The 16,447-nt window shown below is 40.3% G+C and overlaps 3 protein-coding genes across 3 annotated transcripts; all 3 read right to left on the bottom strand.

Annotated features, from left to right (window-relative positions):
- Positions 1 to 215: 215 nt before the first annotated feature.
- On the bottom strand, positions 216 to 5,086 carry LOC118342910 (peptidyl-prolyl cis-trans isomerase FKBP14-like). Its single transcript, XM_035681599.1, has 4 exons — positions 4,764 to 5,086; positions 3,204 to 3,355; positions 2,561 to 2,688; positions 216 to 1,510 (listed from the first exon to the last, which is right to left on the bottom strand). The coding sequence occupies exons 1-4, from the start codon at positions 4,997 to 4,999 to the stop codon at positions 1,352 to 1,354; spliced, it is 675 nt and encodes a 224-aa protein (XP_035537492.1). The 5' UTR covers positions 5,000 to 5,086; the 3' UTR covers positions 216 to 1,351.
- Positions 5,087 to 5,889: 803 nt separating this feature from the next.
- wu:fc38h03 (acetylcholinesterase collagenic tail peptide) lies at positions 5,890 to 12,449 on the bottom strand. Its single transcript, XM_035681619.1, has 17 exons — positions 12,325 to 12,449; positions 12,099 to 12,226; positions 11,855 to 11,968; positions 11,546 to 11,590; positions 11,382 to 11,408; positions 9,881 to 9,952; positions 9,689 to 9,751; positions 9,577 to 9,603; positions 9,428 to 9,472; positions 9,095 to 9,130; positions 8,943 to 9,023; positions 8,431 to 8,527; positions 8,171 to 8,310; positions 7,930 to 8,049; positions 7,274 to 7,403; positions 6,650 to 6,752; positions 5,890 to 6,044 (listed from the first exon to the last, which is right to left on the bottom strand). The coding sequence occupies exons 1-17, from the start codon at positions 12,428 to 12,430 to the stop codon at positions 5,975 to 5,977; spliced, it is 1,404 nt and encodes a 467-aa protein (XP_035537512.1). The 5' UTR covers positions 12,431 to 12,449; the 3' UTR covers positions 5,890 to 5,974.
- Positions 12,450 to 13,780: 1,331 nt separating this feature from the next.
- Positions 13,781 to 16,439, bottom strand: LOC118342919 (cytochrome c-a). The gene is made up of 3 exons (XM_035681614.1): positions 16,236 to 16,439; positions 15,585 to 15,762; positions 13,781 to 14,744 (listed from the first exon to the last, which is right to left on the bottom strand). The coding sequence occupies exons 2-3, from the start codon at positions 15,751 to 15,753 to the stop codon at positions 14,599 to 14,601; spliced, it is 315 nt and encodes a 104-aa protein (XP_035537507.1). The 5' UTR covers positions 15,754 to 15,762; positions 16,236 to 16,439; the 3' UTR covers positions 13,781 to 14,598.
- Between the last annotated feature and the right edge of the window lie 8 nt (positions 16,440 to 16,447).

Consider the following 16,447-nt stretch of genomic DNA (forward strand, 5'->3'; position numbering starts at 1 on the left):
GTAAAATAACAAATGAATCCGTAAAAGAAATATATTATTAGGATTATGGGAATGCATCTGTTTTAAGTTACACCATTATGAATAGATAATGAATGAGATATAGTGTTTCCTTTCTCCCAGTGTATTAACCAATACTAACACCTGTGAAGACAGTGCCACCTGCTGGTTCAATGTGTAAAGTATTACAAGGTGTGACCACCAAATAAACCACAGTATTTTGTTAAGAAAGATGTCACTTTATTGATCACATTGGTTGTAAAATAGAGACTGACATTAAAACCTTCTTAAGAACAGAAGAGATCATCTTAATCTTGAAGTGTTTTTGTAAAAGAAGTTATCCCCAAAGTTATAGAAACAGGACAGTCTAGATACTAGTCTCTCTGTGGGAACATTTTCTAGTTTAAGACTTGTGTCCTGTGTGCAATTTTTGAAAACAGCCTCTAGCACATTGTTAAAAATAACAAATACAACTTATCTCACTTTGGCCTGACAATTTTGTCAGCGGAGAGAATTTGTCATTATACAAATATGTTTAAAATGTAATATTTTTTCATGTGCATTTGAGAAATCAGAACAAAGCTGTAGAGCAGACTGACTATCATTTCTGCTTGGTATTGCAGTGTATTCATGTGCAATATGACTTTCTCACATATAGTTTCACCTTTAAAATGCAGGCTACTCTAATAACATAAATAATGGCCAGATTCCGTTGAGGTGTACCAGTATTGTGCATACTGAAATGGAATGACGCTTTTATGTTATTAGATACACCTGCTCGTTCTGCTTTTAATGACAGTCATAATGTCTGTCATTAAATAGTTTTGTTGTAAATTTTATTTTGGTTACTAGGTCACCTGCATTAATCTGGTAGAATTTCCCTTAATTCCACAGCCAAATTTAGCATCTATATCTTCTTGCAGGATGCACAACCACTACATGCATTCACCCATTTTCTTTTACCACAGATAACCCTGCAAACAAATGAAAATACAGTCTTAAAAAGGTTTATGCAAGATGAACCATTTTAGCCTGCTCTAATTTTTTTTATATAGAAATGTGCTACAGAAGGTTTGAAAGGTACTTGTGAATGAAACAACACACACAAAAATGCAAAGACTTGTTATCTAACAAAAAATAAATGAAATAATCTGATTCAAAAAACCCGCTGGCTCAAATCCCACCACGCAAATCTTTATATAGAAGGAGTTTACATGTCACACCCCACGCAAACACAATGCTTCTATAAAATGGAAATACCTTAAGGTAACCTGAGAGTGTGTTTGCAATAAACTCAAAAGTATTTCCACCATTAACTTGGCTGCATGAGTGAGTCGTGGCACAGAAAAAGAGCTTAAAGTTCATCGTGCTTGTAAGTGAACTCTCTGGAGGATATGAAGCCGTCTTTGTTCTCATCCTCTTTGGCAAAGATATCCTCCACCATGTTCTCATGCAGAGTGTCGTTGGGAGGGTAGCCGTGACGCTCAAACTCTTTCCTCAGGTATTCTTTCACCTGGGAGATGGGGTGAGAGTGAGACAATGAGTGTGCGTGTTTGAGATGGGAAAAAAAAATGGACTCAAGTGACACTATATTTATATAATGAAATAGAACAAAAATAAAACATCTGAATTGTGTTGAGACTGACAAATATATCCATTTCCAGTTTCATCCTTTTAATTAAGGATAAGTCTAAAATTCTAACACACAGATTTTTCTTTTGTCAAACATGAAATCTTAAATTTTAACTTCAGCTAACAGTTTAGTCCAAATTGCTGTGTAAATTCATCATAAATAAAAACAAACATAAAACAATATATAAAATGGTGCAGAAATTACTGCAAACCTTAACCTACCTACTTGAATCTTTGGCTACACAAAGTGCCAATGAATAGCTGAGTAATTATGTACATTTATTACTGTAATAATAGTGTTTGTATTATTAGACTATTAAAACTTTAAATGTTGTACATCATATTATCTCATTTCTTATTACATCTATTTTTCTGACAAGCCTAGATGGGCCCATATATCAGGTCTATTTACAGTATTATTTGTGCCCTTTTTTAATACTGAGACACCGCATTGAACTGTGTTCAACTTTTCCAGTTAGTCCAGCTCTTCAAAGGTCCAGTGTGTAATATTAAGGAGGATCTACTAACAGAAATGGAATATAATATTCATAGCTGTTTTCATTAGTGTATAATGACCTGAAAATAAGAAAATAAGAGTCATTGTGTTTTAGTTACCTTAGAAAGAGCTATTTTTATCTACAGAGGCTGCAGCTGTCCGCCATGCTTAACCACCATGTTTCTACAGTAGCCCCGAAAGGACAAACCAAACACTGTCTTTAGATAAGGGCCGTTTGCATTTTGTGCGCATTTTGCGGCCACCGCAGTTTCTATTTTGTGCTTGGAAGGGAGGGAAGGTTGATGTCAGTAAATCCTACACACTGGACCTTTAAATGCAGGTGGAGCCGGTCGAGAAAAAGGTTGGCTAATTGATGTTTTCAAAGTAAAAAATGTTTGCTGGGAAAAACATGAGCAATACAATCTTTGTTTTCACCTCTTGCTTGGAGAGCCTCCAGTCATCGTTGAGGTCCATCTCCTGAAAGGACTCATGTGACCTTGGCCCATTTCTGATCTCAAGCACCTCGATGACAAAGGTCACTGTGCTCTCAGGTGGGATCTTACCTGACCGTGGACAACAGCACAGGAAGAGAGGTCAGCTAAAACTGATCACCTGAGGTTTCTGTAAGAAACGACTGGTTTGGGTACCCCTTTGTGAGTGAATGCAGCAACACATTTAAGGTTAAATTGTTAGTAAATAAGTTAGAAACATGGTAATGAGAAGCAAGCATAGGTTGCATTATTAATGTCAAGTCATTCCGGTTGTTGTTATCATGGCAAAAGTTAGTCAGGCACAGAAGAGATGGATGTTATGTGTTAGGGTGGCGTGTGCTTACCAGGACAATGCATAGTATTGTTCACATGCTCCATGTTGAGAAAAAGTGGACTTATGAAACCTTCATTCAGTGTGGGAGTCCTAGGAAGCCATTCAAAACAAGACAAACAAGTATAATATACAGACATGCATAGTATATGCACTAATATTACACATTCGTAAAACTTTAAGCACTTCAGTGGCATTTATCTGTACAGCAGCATGCACTGAAGCTTTCATGCATATGGACAAAACGCTACTGTACCTTTCCCTTCCTTCCCATAGGCCAGGGCTGGAGGAATCACTAGTTTCCTCTTCTCTCCAGAGCACATGTCCTGCAGGCCTTTATCCCAGCCTTTGATCACTTCTTTTATGCCCAGAGTAAACCACACGGCCTGCTTATCACCATGAATGCGACTGGTGGACAGACACAGACACAGAGAGAGTAACAGGTCTGAAAAAGGATGGACTGTCAGAAGGTCCGGCAGACCCCCTTTAGAGACAATAACATGTAGTAACAATAGAAGTGGAGTTCTCCCTCCCCTGGCTGTAAAATGTAAATAATATGTATTTTATTATATTATAGGTTGATGAGTTCTGAGATGAATCCAGTTGGATGGAAAAAAGGGATAAATTATAAACTATTTCATGACAGAATGAAAATAAATAATTCTTACTGACAATTCTATCAGATTACTGATCTCAGAAATTAAAGGGTCAGCTCACCCAAATCACAAAAAACAACCCATTTTACCAGACTTACCCCTACTGTCTGCTCAGTCAGTCAAATTTAACGGGGGGTTTTGAGATATATTTCAGAGATCTGCTGCCCATAATTTGTTCATTGTGCTTAAAGACTACCTCAACACCAGACTTGAAAAGCAGTGTTCTACCGCCTCCAGTGTTAAGATTAATGCAGACTACTGCCACCTTCAGGTATGAAGAGTTATTACCTCTTGTGCTGGTGCAAAACATATGTGCTAGTTGGCCGTTTGCTGTAGTTGGTGGGGTTCTTGTGTCACTTTTTGGCCAAGACACAGGCAACATGAGGCAATGTGTCAGGGCCTACAGGAACACCTTAGTGGGGACTATTTCTTCTTTAGAACAAAGTTCCAGTGCAAAAATTAAAAAAGTTCACAGCTAGGTGTGTGGATTATACCATGGAGTATGGGATGTTACCTTTGTTCCATTTTCCACATACATTTTGTTCTTTCTGTTTCAATTCTTGGAACACCATAGACAAAATCCCATTCACCTCCATTGTGGATGGCAAAAGTTCCAAAATATGTATTCTTGTAGCTTATATATTTTATTGAGGTGTTTAAAGTAATGAGTTGCCAACTATAATGCCTTGCATACATCAAACACCATTGTTTTTGTGCATAACTTAAAAATTATGCAGAGGTACTTAGGCCTGATGTGGTCTAGGCTAAATTTTAATTGAATAACTTTACATTATAGCCCGAAACGAGCAAATAAGACAGAGAGAGGAGCTAATAAGGAAATAAAAAAAGATATATATTAAAAAAATGTATTCTTGTAATTTGGGTGAACTGACCCTTTAAAATGTCTTATCACGTGACATTAGGAGGCTTGACCGAGGAGCTTTAACACGCGCGCAATTACATGACATGGACCAGAGAAACTGAAGAAGAGTGAGTGCAGAACATTTCACCTGCTTAACATAATAAAACAGTAACTATCAACAGGAACTACCTGGAATAATGTAGGAGAACTTCCTCTCAGCCTCTTGGAAACTCCTTCTTACATTCAAACCCACATTACCCGCAGTGTTCAAAGACTGTTAGGCCTTCGTGAAACATACCTGGAGTGAAACATGGTCCCGTTCTCGAGGTATCCCTCATGATGCACCAGCAGAATGTCTCCATACTTTGATTTTCGATGACAGAGAAAAGGTCTGTGCAGAACTTCTATCTGCACCTCGGCTTCAGGCAGCTTCCCCCCGCTGACAGACAGCAGCAGGGTGGAGCAGAACCAGCTCAGCACTGCCAGCAGCATGCCGCCACTAACCGTCCTCAAGGAACAGCAGGATAAACACATGAACTCAAGTGTTTGAACAAATGTCGTGTGGCGTCTCCTCTACGTGGCAGTTTCATCATACATGTTGTTGCAGGAAGTTTTCGACTGATTGGTTGCTTTTGTTCATAAACCCCGCCCTCTCGCAGGTCCCCTTTGAATCAAGTGGGGGAGGACTCTGAAGTGTAAGCCTAATCTTTATTAGAGTACAGTGTTTAATTTACAGTCATGCAGGCAGATTATCCACTAATCATATTTTGCTGAATTAATTTAGATGTAACTGAGCAGTTCTCTCATGCTGCTGCTGATAATCAAAGGTATTTTTCTTGCTGTTGCAGTATGACGTTCATTTTCCTCCTGTCGGATATTTGAACATTCACTTCAAGAGGCTAGTAGCCTACATTTACAGCACTGGTAAAAGCAGTCTGCTGTGCATTGGTACACATTTACATGCAATATCACAGCATTGCACTTCATAAATACATGACTTGTTATACATTGCAAAGGAAAAAAAACACTGACACACCCCTGATTTGCATACTACAGTACAAATAGTTTCCATAATATTATAGACTCTTTTTTTTCCTCTCTCCCTCATTACGGAGGAAGTTTAGAACATAGCTTATTTTTGCATCAACAGTCAGCAAGTCATACACATTGTTAACTATTTCATATGATACAATCATTAAATCATTAAAATGTTCCCCACCCTCACCAGTGTCCATAACAGTGCTGCAGCCAATAGAGTGACAGTAACAAGAAGCTCTTCCTTTGAGGCAATTAAAGAAGTTAAAGCCTCCAGGGGAGACAGTCGATTCAAAGCTGACTCCCATTACTTTTCATGGCTCAGAACAGGCACAAGAGCTTCCCTTTAGTGCTCTCTCAGTCCGTCAGTTATTTTTTAAGGGGTGAGACTTCAGTAGGAATCAGAAGTTTAATCCCCATGATCACAAAGAGGAACTGCAACATTGCAATCTGGCTATTTTTTCACTTTCCAGTTCAGGTGAAATACTTGCAACCAGTGGAATCAATGAGGCAAGAGTCGGTGCATCTGAGCTGCCCAAAAGACCTGCAGAAGACACAGAAAATTATTTATTTATTTTACAATGACAGACATTCCAAAATTATAGGTCGTGGTTATACAGAGAGTTACGTGCAGCAACTGGTTCTTGGCCAGGAGCAGTGAGTTCCAGGAAGTCACAGGAAATAAATAAGTGATGTGCTGGTAGGCCTTTTTTTAATCTTAGGACAGAGCCAGGCTAGCCGTTTTACTTTGCTTTAAGTCTTAATGCTATATATGCTAAGCTAACCACCTCCCAGCTGCATACTAAGCTTACAAACATGAGAGTGGTATCAATCTCTCAGCAAGACAACAAATATGTATATTTCCACACACTGTTGAACTATTCATTTAAACATGTGTATAAAGCATGCAGAGTTGTGTGATTGAAGCATCTAAAACGTTTCAGATGCATCTCAGTAAAAGTACAGTAGTTCATTCAAGTGACCTTTAAAATCCCCACATGGGTGTGCAGTATAAACGTGCTGATGAAAAAGGAACTGCATTGTGCTCTCTTGTAGTAGATAACTGTGAAATGCTGGCCTATAGTAGCAAGGTGTACCCAAATAAATGTACAGTTAATGTATGTTTGTGTACGATGTCAGTGAACATACCCAGGAAGATAGGATTTGCAGTTCTGATAACCAAAGTCCTTTCCATCACACTCCTCCATGCCATCATGCCGATAGCCATCTCCACAGTAGGCCCACTTGCAGTCTGAATCGACGAAAGGGATGATGAGAACGTAGTAGCAGAGTTAGGAGAGATCAAGGGAGGGAGGGGAGAGAGATGACGTTACTAATTGCTTTGGCACTCCTGCGTGTTTCAGTGATGCCAATACAGCATTTTCCTGCTAATTTAATTGAACAGAGAAGGAGAGAAAAGTGAGAGGATGGCAGGGAAAGAGAGGGTGAGATTAATGAAAGATCAAGGCTAGCTTTCATGCTGCTTACTCCCTCTATCCTCTGCCATGTGGGTTCAGACTCTGTGGTGCACTGTAGTTAGGCTCTGCAGGACATTTTATGAGCAGCTGGATATGTGACAGCGTGGTGGTGTTTGTGTATTTAAAGAATAGTTGTGTTCTTTTAGACTAACATAGTTTTTATCCTAATTCTTGGTACACCGTACATTGCATAAAGGGGTGTCAAGTTTATCTGTGAATATCGTGTTTTACTTTCTCTGTCTTTACTGGGTAAGTGCGCATGTGTTCAACTGAGCAAGAGATGCATGTAACTCACTGAGACAAGCATCAGTTACAATCTGGTTCCCATCATCACACTCCTCTCCATGCTGAGCCTGCACCTTTCCGTCCCCACACACACCAATTCTGTCCGGGACTTTCTCTGTGGACTGGAACGTCTGGAAGGGCTTGACAAGTTGCAAGAAAACAAACAATAACTTGCCTTTTCAGCCAAAGGATTGGGGCTAAAACTAGGGTTTATTAGGTGTACACGTTTCATGTAACCTGGTACATATAATAGATGTCTAAAACAATTTTCAACCAAATATAGCCCATTGGACAATTTTTTTTTTAACTCAAGGTCCACATATTAGCTACTTCCAGAGCTTTCAATCGCATCTCGTCTTCTTCAGCAGATGGAATTTGCTCAGTTGTCATATGAATAGATGTTATGACAACTGAGCAACTCTATCCACTGAAGAAGACTGTGGGAAAGCTCTTTAAAAAGCTGTGTCAAGTGTACCTTGAGTTTTTAAATCATCTGTTTCCAATATCAAAAATAAACTTTCAAATGTAGACACATAGTTGTAAGCTGTAAATGATAAATGATGTGCTCATTGGCAACTGTTTAAAAAAAAGTACAGCTTGTACACTACAAAACTTGTAGTGTCACAGCTCACTATTGCAATTACATATCACTCTAATAGTTGTTACCTGTATGGGCTTCCATCCATCTTTATCTCTGAAGTAGAGCGACCTCTGATCCTTCCTGAATGCTATTGCGTTCTCCAGATGTAGACGGTCCATCTCCTCCTCACTGTTTACCACAAATATCTACACACACACATACAGGACAAAGTGGAAGCTGATGAGTAATAACTGATTCAGTACAAACATAGATTGAGTTTATATGGTAATATTGTAAGGAACAAGTTTTATGTGAGTTGGGTCTCACTGCAGGGACTTTATTGGAGCCACCACGCTGTGTGTAGCTTCCAAAAGGAGCAGTATTTGCTCCAAGACTGGAATCACAGTCACATCGACCTGGTGGACCTGGATAACCTTTCTCTCCCTTTTCCCCTACAAGATAGAGACCTGTAAAAGAAAGTAAAGTAGAAGAAAAGTGTGTAACACTATATCATACTGTAAAAATATACATTTTAAACTGTAATTTGAGGCTGATTGTGTATGAGTGCATGAGTTACAGTACTGTACCTGAGGCAGGAGGACCAGGTGGCCCCGGATGGCCATTTGGACCTGAAGGACCTGGGGGGCCCATGGCTCCTGGGGCTCCAGAGTGGCCCTTCATGCCCTGTACAAACCAGGCAACATCCCAGTATTAGAAAATACACATGCACACACAGACATACACACACACACACACACAAAGAAGGTGACCTACATGCCAATGCCACTTGTGCATAGCTGTGATAATCTAGTCCATGGGAACAAATATGTCAGTGTGTGTGTGTGTGTGTGTGTGTGCATATATAAATGTGTAGACTCTGAGATGCCAAAGACCCCACAGCCCTGTTGGAAGTCTATACTTTGAGCTGGAAGTAAAACTTGAGTGACTTAATTAGCCAGTGAGAGGATAGAGCAGTGTCAGTGCAACACTCTAGAATATGTTTTAAATGTGTTGGACATAGACGCCAACATCTATCTTACACACAGAATCAACATACAGAGGGTACCAAACATCATCATTCATCACTGCCTTTCCTTACCTGTTTGCCTCTCTTCCCAGGCCGTCCGGTCGGTCCTCTCTTCCCTGAGACTCCTTGCCCTCCCTTTGGTCCCTGCTCACCCTGGGAGAGGTGTTAAGGAATAATTAATTTTAATCATTTCTTTACTGTATTAGTTATTGAATCATTCCTACCTTCTGCCCAAGCATTCCAGGCAAACCAATGGAACCCTAAACAGAGACAAAACAAGAGCTTGATGTGAGAAAAGGCACTCGGAAAATGTTTAATGTTAATTTAATTTGTCACTGAGATAGAGGACTCAAGGCCTAAAGAGCTGAAAGAAAGTGTCTGAAGTCATGAACCACTTTGGATTCTAACCAATAATTGTTTTCACTGCCTAATCAAATAAATTAAGTCCATTAACACAGAATGAGGTGAAGTGCTCATAGTCAAACCTGAGCATAAATGGGTTGTAAAAAGTCACAAACCACAATATTACACAATATATACAAATGAGTTCCACCAACCTTATCGCCCTTTGGTCCTGCTGCTCCAGGGTCACCGTAAGACCCCTTTAAAAAAAATAAAACAAACAAAAAATAAATGAATTTATGATGAATGATTTAATAGTTTTGTGGTGACAAATCTGCATTCTGATAAGTGATTCTTAACTTACCTTATCTCCTTTGTAACCAGGCAAACCCTGAAAACAGACATGAAAATATAACAGAAGCAGTTAAGATAAAACATCTATTGATAATCTATGATGTTTTAAAGATGTGACTAACCTTTGTCCCTGGTGGTCCCCTCAGTCCTGGTAAGCCCATAAGTCCTGGATCCCCTTTCTCACCCTAAAAAAAACCATTCCATATATATTTGTGTAAAACCAGCAGACTTTTTTAATGTGCTTTGGTGCACCAATAAGGAGCCCATTGTACCCCCCATTGTGTTATCACCTAGAGGTATACCATGAGACTTACCTTTGGCCCTTCTGGACCAGGCCATCCTGTTAGTCCTGGTTTCCCTGGGAGGCCTGGAGCCCCTGTACGACCCTACAGAAACACAAGCATCACTGCCAGCACTTCAACTATTTCTGCTCCCTCCTCATTGAACAACATGAAACCGAAAGCATTGGTCTCCTGCTGTAAACTGCATAAAGAATTTTGCCTTGTCTTCAACAGCAGGAAGTTCTAAACTTTTTTTATTAAATAAAATAAGACATGATCTAAAATAGTTCAACAGGTGTATTCACTTTCTTGTAAGGTTTATATGAGACAAGAGATATCAATCTTGTCTACAAGAAATATATGAAGCTGGCGCCAGCAGTCGTTTAGATTAGCTTAGCTTAACATAAACACTGAAAGCAGTTGGTAACAGCTAGCTTGGCTTTGTCGAAATGTAACAAAATCTGCCTACCAACACCTCTAAAGCTCACGTTATGTAGTGACTTCCTGGAGTCTCCACAGGTTGCCTGCCAACTTCTCCCTGTATCGATCTTCTCATCTAACACTTGGGACAACGTCAAATAAGCTTATTTTAAGCTGTCCCTTTAAATGTGTACTTATTTCTGCTTTCATAATTTGCCATATATACTAATGATCTGCCACTTTTTATGTTATTCTGGATGCTTATTTTATGGCCCTGTGTCCCCTGAAATAAAGCTACTGATTTTAATAAAGACTAACAAGGTTAAATAAGGGTCGGAAACAAATAAGCAAGTCAAACTGTAAGACCTAATCGGACATGACAGAGGACAAAACCTAACATGCAAAGCTTTGACAATGCCACTGAGATTTGCTAATTAGTGGACAGGAATAAAGGCTTAATTGATCTGGCTCTATTGCCAGTTCCCTGCAAGCAGAAGAACCAAATATATTGCACAACAGCCTCACATCTCTGTGACACCTGGATGACTATCCCAGAGCTGCTGCCGTGCTAGCAGCGTGCTCTCATTTAGCTGCTTGTCATTAAAACAGCAGCCTGAAGAGACACCATGGACCTGCTGCTGTGTGGAGTGATTTATCATGGAGAGCAGAAGCACTTAGGGAGATTAAAGTGCAGAAGTGGAGTGCTGGAGAGCCTGGATCAGCAGGACTATAGTCCAGTATTAGAGTAATGGAGCCAGGCCAAGGAAAGGAGGAGAGAGAGAAGGAAGACGCAGAAGAAAAGGAAAGAAGGGGGGAATGATAGAGAGGTCAGGAGGGGGAGGATGACGGGAGACATCCAGGGATGTGATCAAGCTTTGCTACGTGGTTAGAGCAGCTACTGAGACTAATGTAGCATGACCCATTTAGCAGCTGCAGAGGATATTCTGAGCACATCAATAGACAAATCACATCACAGAGATTGAGGATGCATAGAGGGGACAGCGGAGGCAGAGAGAGCAATTTACAGATCCCATTATTCCAAGGACATGTGAGATGGACCACAGAGAGAGGGGAGCGAGAGAACGGGACATGCAGGAGGGGATGAGCAGCTCACCTTTGACCCTGGACGTCCAATTTCTCCCTGGAGGAGGACAAATGAGAGGAAAGGAGATGTAGCGCTCATTAGAGCAGAGAGCAACACAAGGACAGACACACAAATACTTCTACAGCAAAATACATTAGAGACATATTTCAAGACCTATAAAAACAAACACGCACCTTCTCCCCTTTTGGTCCCCTTATACCGGGTAATCCGCGTTGACCCTGAAAAATGAAACCGAATTTATATCCATCATATACCAATATATCCCATATTCTAATAGACATTTGTTGAAAAATCAATACTACAAAGGTCTTTGTTTCATTTCCATGCTTGTTTAATAATATTTCCATCCACTGTCTTAAAAGGGCTACAGCAGGCTGATTACACTGTCTGATGGATGTACCATGATTTAATTAGACTTAAGGGGTACAACCTCTAATGTGAGTTCTCCAACACAGTGTAGTATGCTATTTTTAAGGCCCTACCTCTGAGCCCTGGGGTCCTGAAGGTCCTGGAGGTCCAGGTGAACACCCAGATATCACAGGTTTTTGTTTCTTCTTTTCCTCTCCTCCAAAAACAATTGGCTCTAAGATACCATCCTTCAATCAAACATACACAAAACCCAAGAGAACAGGGTTTTAATCAGAGGCCTACTGTGAGCATATCAATATGTGTAAATGAGGTGTTATTTATGCAAGCAGGTGTGTGTGTGTGTGTTTTTGTGCGAACACCTACGGGGCTGCCCCGCTTCCACAGCCGAGGAGGCGGAGGGAAGAGCGGCGGCGGAGGCGGTGACATGAGACAACAGGGTTCAAACCTCAACGGCTCCTCCAGCAACCTGAGAGCTGAGGGGAAGACTGACAAACAGCAGGCATCTGTCACTGACAGTCTGCCATGATATATGTGTGATCATGTGTTCCTTCTGTCAGTCTTACAGTACACTCACACAACTTACCTGAGCGGGCTGAGTGCATGCTGTCCATGGAAGAGTGACGGGACAGGGCCCACGCAGGACACAAGAGAATGTGGAAGGACACTGCAAGTTTGACCAGATCCTCCATCCTGCTGGTTTACTTCCCCTAAAGCACACAACATAAGCTGTCAAACACACACGCACGCACACACACACTCTATTTCTGCTGCATGAGCTTAATGCACTTACTGGCAGCTGTCACTTTTCCTTACTCCCTGTAGAGGGTGTCACTATTTGATCACTCCCTTCATCTCTCTCTCTCTCTCTCTCTCTCACTCTCTCCTCCATAGCATAATAAACTTGTTGCAGCTCCACACTGCAGCAGATGCAGCCACCACTATAATTCCAGCCGTGCACCACCACCCCCTCAGCCTTGTGCCAGAATTAGACCGGGTGGCGGGGCGAGCTGCCACTCAGGCTTATTATGACTTCTGCCACTTTATGACAGAAGTCAACAATAGTAAGGCTGCCACATGTTCATTCACACGCAACATTTTCAGTGTGCTCACATTTCATCTGGTCCGTGCAGGTCAATAATAGTGGCTGCAAATAGATGTTAGAAGTCCTCAATGATAATGTTGAAACACGTGTGTTTTGCAGAAAATATGCTACACAGGATTCAATCAATATTCCATATCGTCATTAATATGGCTCAACATTTCCCTCTCTATTCTAATTAAACGTACAGCATGCCGTAATGTCCTGGTGATACAGGAGCGTTAAATGGAAGCAATGTCATCTACATCCAATGGCTTTTAATGCACAAGACCCCTCTTACCTTTCAATTGGAATTGCGCCGCACTTGTAGACGCGCAGTCCGGCGCTCCTCTAAATGAAATGTGCTGTGTGCGGTCCCACAGACTGTGGCTCCTTTGACATTTGGCGTGCTGTAGGCAATATGGACCGCTAATAAATCTGATCCACTTATCGACCCGCTGCTTTCCCTCCGCCGGTCAATAACAACACAATTGTGGAAGGAGGACCTGAGTGGAGCCAACACAGCGGAGGCAGCCTCCTCAGTCCCAGCGGCTCTGGATCGGCATTAACTGTTGTGTCATCTGGACCGACTTCAGTACAGCTGGCAGAATAACTGGGCTGCCACTGGTGTCTTAAGTCAGCATGCTTGCCCTCGGTTTGGCACGTTTTTACGTCCCTAGAGGTGCTGATTGTCTCTTCAGCAGTGAAATGGCGCCATCTGCTGGATATTTTAGTTAGGCTAATGGAAGAATTAATAGTAAAATCAATATTTCATACTTTTACATAACTTCACTTCCGTTATTGACTTACTGTGATATATGTATGTGTGACAGGTGAAAGAAACACATCCTTGACATCATTTTCTTTTTTAGTAATGTGTGTTGCCTGCTGTATAAATATACAGCAAATAATCTATCTTCTTTATAACTGAATTTATGTGTACATACAACATCACACTGTGGAAAGGACCAGGTTTTTTATTGCCACATCCGTTTACTCATGGTCAAGGTATTGTTTAGAAAAGAAATAACAGAGTACAAAACATTAGCTCAGTAAAAAAGAATAAAATATAAATGCAGTTGGCCAAGTTTAAGAACTGTAAATATTACTTTAACCAAAATAATCTGTTTTTCTGTAAATCTTACCGTTAAGTAAAAAGAAAAACATGAATTTAGAAAATGTGCAAATACAAAACATAGTCATTTTAAAGTGCAACTGTATGACAATAAAATTTATTATAACCAGTGGCTGTGAAAAGAGGAGAAAATAAAGTAGGCAGTCCAGCACCATTAAACACAAAACACTTTGTCAAAGTCTACCCACTTAAAAGTCTACCCTTACTCTAAAAGAAAACTACATATAAACAGAAAGAGACTAAAGTAGTAAACATAATATAAAAAGAAACAAAACTTAAAGAAACAGTGATCAACAGTGCTGTAATAGTTGCGAAAATGCAAATTGTGTATTTTTTGCAAGCAGTAGTAATGGTTTTAAACACACAACTCTGTTTTTAGAAAATCCCAAAGGACGGCTTCCTCTTTAAGAAGCCTTGACTGAGAAGAATCTGGAAGTTGCACAAAGGCTGACTCATATGATAATTAAAAACAGTCTCCTACACATAAAAAAAACAGTGTGGCAGGAATGTTGTAAGATGCAGAGATGCAAATTTTAAATAACTATTGTAAATAGACCACACTCTATTTTTCTTCTTTGTAAATGTACAGTAATGCAATGCTTCTGTCCACAGCTGTATGAGAGTGTTCTGTGTTAGTCAGTATATTAGGAGGTGGCGTCCTTTAAATAGGCTATAATATCCAGTCTTTCCTTTTTCTTCCTGATCCCACTGAAGATCATCTTGGTACCAGGAATGTACTTCTTAGGGTTTTGAAGGTAGATATTCAGAGTTTCCTCATCCCATATGATACCTAAAACAAAACAAAAACACACATTAAAACACACGTTAAGGTTTGTATTATCTTATTTGTACAGTATATGACACATCTGCATTCTCACACATCTAATGGTTTTGTTTTATTGCCTCGCATTTAAGCAGAGTTTAGAGTCAGATGTCCTGCTTGTTCAGACCTGCTGCTCTGACTGTCAGGATCCAAGACGCTTCTTAGCTCTGTAGTACTAACTGTAATAGACATACATAGGCTTAACTATTTGAAACTCTGCTTTGAAATCCATACAAATTAATAATTAATACAAAGGGATGCAGATTTTTTTAAATATCATTACAGTCGTGTAAAGGCAACAAGTGAAAACTCTTTCTCGTTCAATGCTACCAAATGCATTTCTGAAACAAATAAATAAATGAACACACACTATGGATGATGAACATTTTCCTGTATACTCCTTTAAAAACTGCAGTTGGTTGAGCAGGTTGGCCATACAACAGAGGTTACCATTGCAGCCTCATAAAATAACACCCACATACAAATGTAGAAGTTTGTTTTTATTGTCGCGTGACTAAACTTCACTGTGACTCCACCAGTCGACCAGGATCTAGGAAGAATCATTACTAATTTACCTGTAGCATGTATCTATCCCCTCCTCCATATTAATCCAGGACAAAAGAGAGCACATCCAGGGTGCACACGTGCTCTCTTGTGTTTCTAATTTGCCTTAATTTGCCTGCTGCTTTAGTTGCATCTTGATCAGTTAGTTATTTACATGCATGTACAGCTAGTCTGCAAATCAACTGCAAATCAATAGGTTGGAACTGAGGTGTTCCGTACAAGCTAAAGCGCACTGATTTATACCTTTATCAATATTGGCCTGTGTATAAGAGTAGCCAGGCGCCTGTCCTGTCTTCCTCCCAAACAGACCCCACAGGTTGGGTCCCACCTTGTGGCGCCCCCCCTCTGTCACTGTGTGACACTGGGCACATTTCTGGACAAATGACTTTTTCCCTTTATTGATGTCCCCCATGACCAGCAGCTGTGGAGGAGAGGAAGTGATGATCAGCGAGCCAGTTGTTGGATATTGATCCGTAGGAACACATGAAGTGAGAGGAATAATAGAAAAACATATTTCAGACACAGAATAGCCCAGGGCACATGGGTAGTTTAAGTTACCCTCAAACTTCCGGATTGTTGTCATAACAGGGGTTGTTACAGCAAAATAAGAGAAAAAAACCTCAGCCTTAAAGACTGTTTGTGATGTAAAGCTGAAGCCGTTTACTGGATAAAATCGCGGTGACCTTTATGTATCCCATTATAAGTATAACTACTGAGAAAAACACACATAAAAAACATAAAACTGCGTCAAAGAAGGAAAACAGTCTACAGTTAGGCTATGGTAATTCAACACAGACACACGGTTCGTCGCGGTGGTAATATGGTGTTTTCGGCTGAGTCTGACAGGAAAAAACACAACAAACAAAACAAATACAACGAAACCATCAACATTACCTGACGGAGTGTAGTTCAAGTGGCTCCAGGTAGAAGTTTCCTCTATCCTGTTTAAACTCAGACCTCTTTAGAGTCGTGTTGTTGGTTGTTAACTTGAAGTTTCCTGCCGTTTCTAGTTGTAAAGTAGCTTTTTTCAAGGACTCCACCGGATTTAAATCTCAAATTTCAGATGAGAGCGACCGACTCGAGTTGAGTAAGATGTCATTAAACGC

Source organism: Morone saxatilis, unplaced genomic scaffold, assembly GCF_004916995.1.
Source record: "Morone saxatilis isolate NCDOM2014 unplaced genomic scaffold, NCSU_SB_2.0 Contig9, whole genome shotgun sequence".
NCBI lineage: Eukaryota > Metazoa > Chordata > Actinopteri > Moronidae > Morone > Morone saxatilis.

What these genes read in the sequence shown, in the direction of transcription:
- LOC118342910 (XM_035681599.1), bottom strand. Translation starts at nt 4,999, where the DNA reads ATGTGTTTATCCTGCTGTTCCTTGAGGACGGTTAGTGGCGGCATGCTG. An exon ending in CTATGGGAAGGAAGGGAAAG is followed by an intron (nt 2,689 to 3,203) that starts GTACAGTAGCGT and finishes GTCCACGGTCAG; the next exon opens with GTAAGATCCCACCTGAGAGC. An exon ending in GGAGGCTCTCCAAGCAAGAG is followed by an intron (nt 1,511 to 2,560) that starts GTGAAAACAAAG and finishes CCCATCTCCCAG; the next exon opens with GTGAAAGAATACCTGAGGAA.
- wu:fc38h03 (XM_035681619.1), bottom strand. Translation starts at nt 12,430, where the DNA reads ATGGAGGATCTGGTCAAACTTGCAGTGTCCTTCCACATTCTCTTGTGT. An exon ending in ACCTGGTCCTCCTGCCTCAG is followed by an intron (nt 8,311 to 8,430) that starts GTACAGTACTGT and finishes TTTCTTTTACAG; the next exon opens with GTCTCTATCTTGTAGGGGAA. An exon ending in ATGGATGGAAGCCCATACAG is followed by an intron (nt 7,404 to 7,929) that starts GTAACAACTATT and finishes CAACTTGTCAAG; the next exon opens with CCCTTCCAGACGTTCCAGTC.
- LOC118342919 (XM_035681614.1), bottom strand. Translation starts at nt 15,753, where the DNA reads ATGGGGGACATCAATAAAGGGAAAAAGTCATTTGTCCAGAAATGTGCC. An exon ending in ACAGGCCAATATTGATAAAG is followed by an intron (nt 14,745 to 15,584) that starts GTATAAATCAGT and finishes GTTTTGTTTTAG; the next exon opens with GTATCATATGGGATGAGGAA.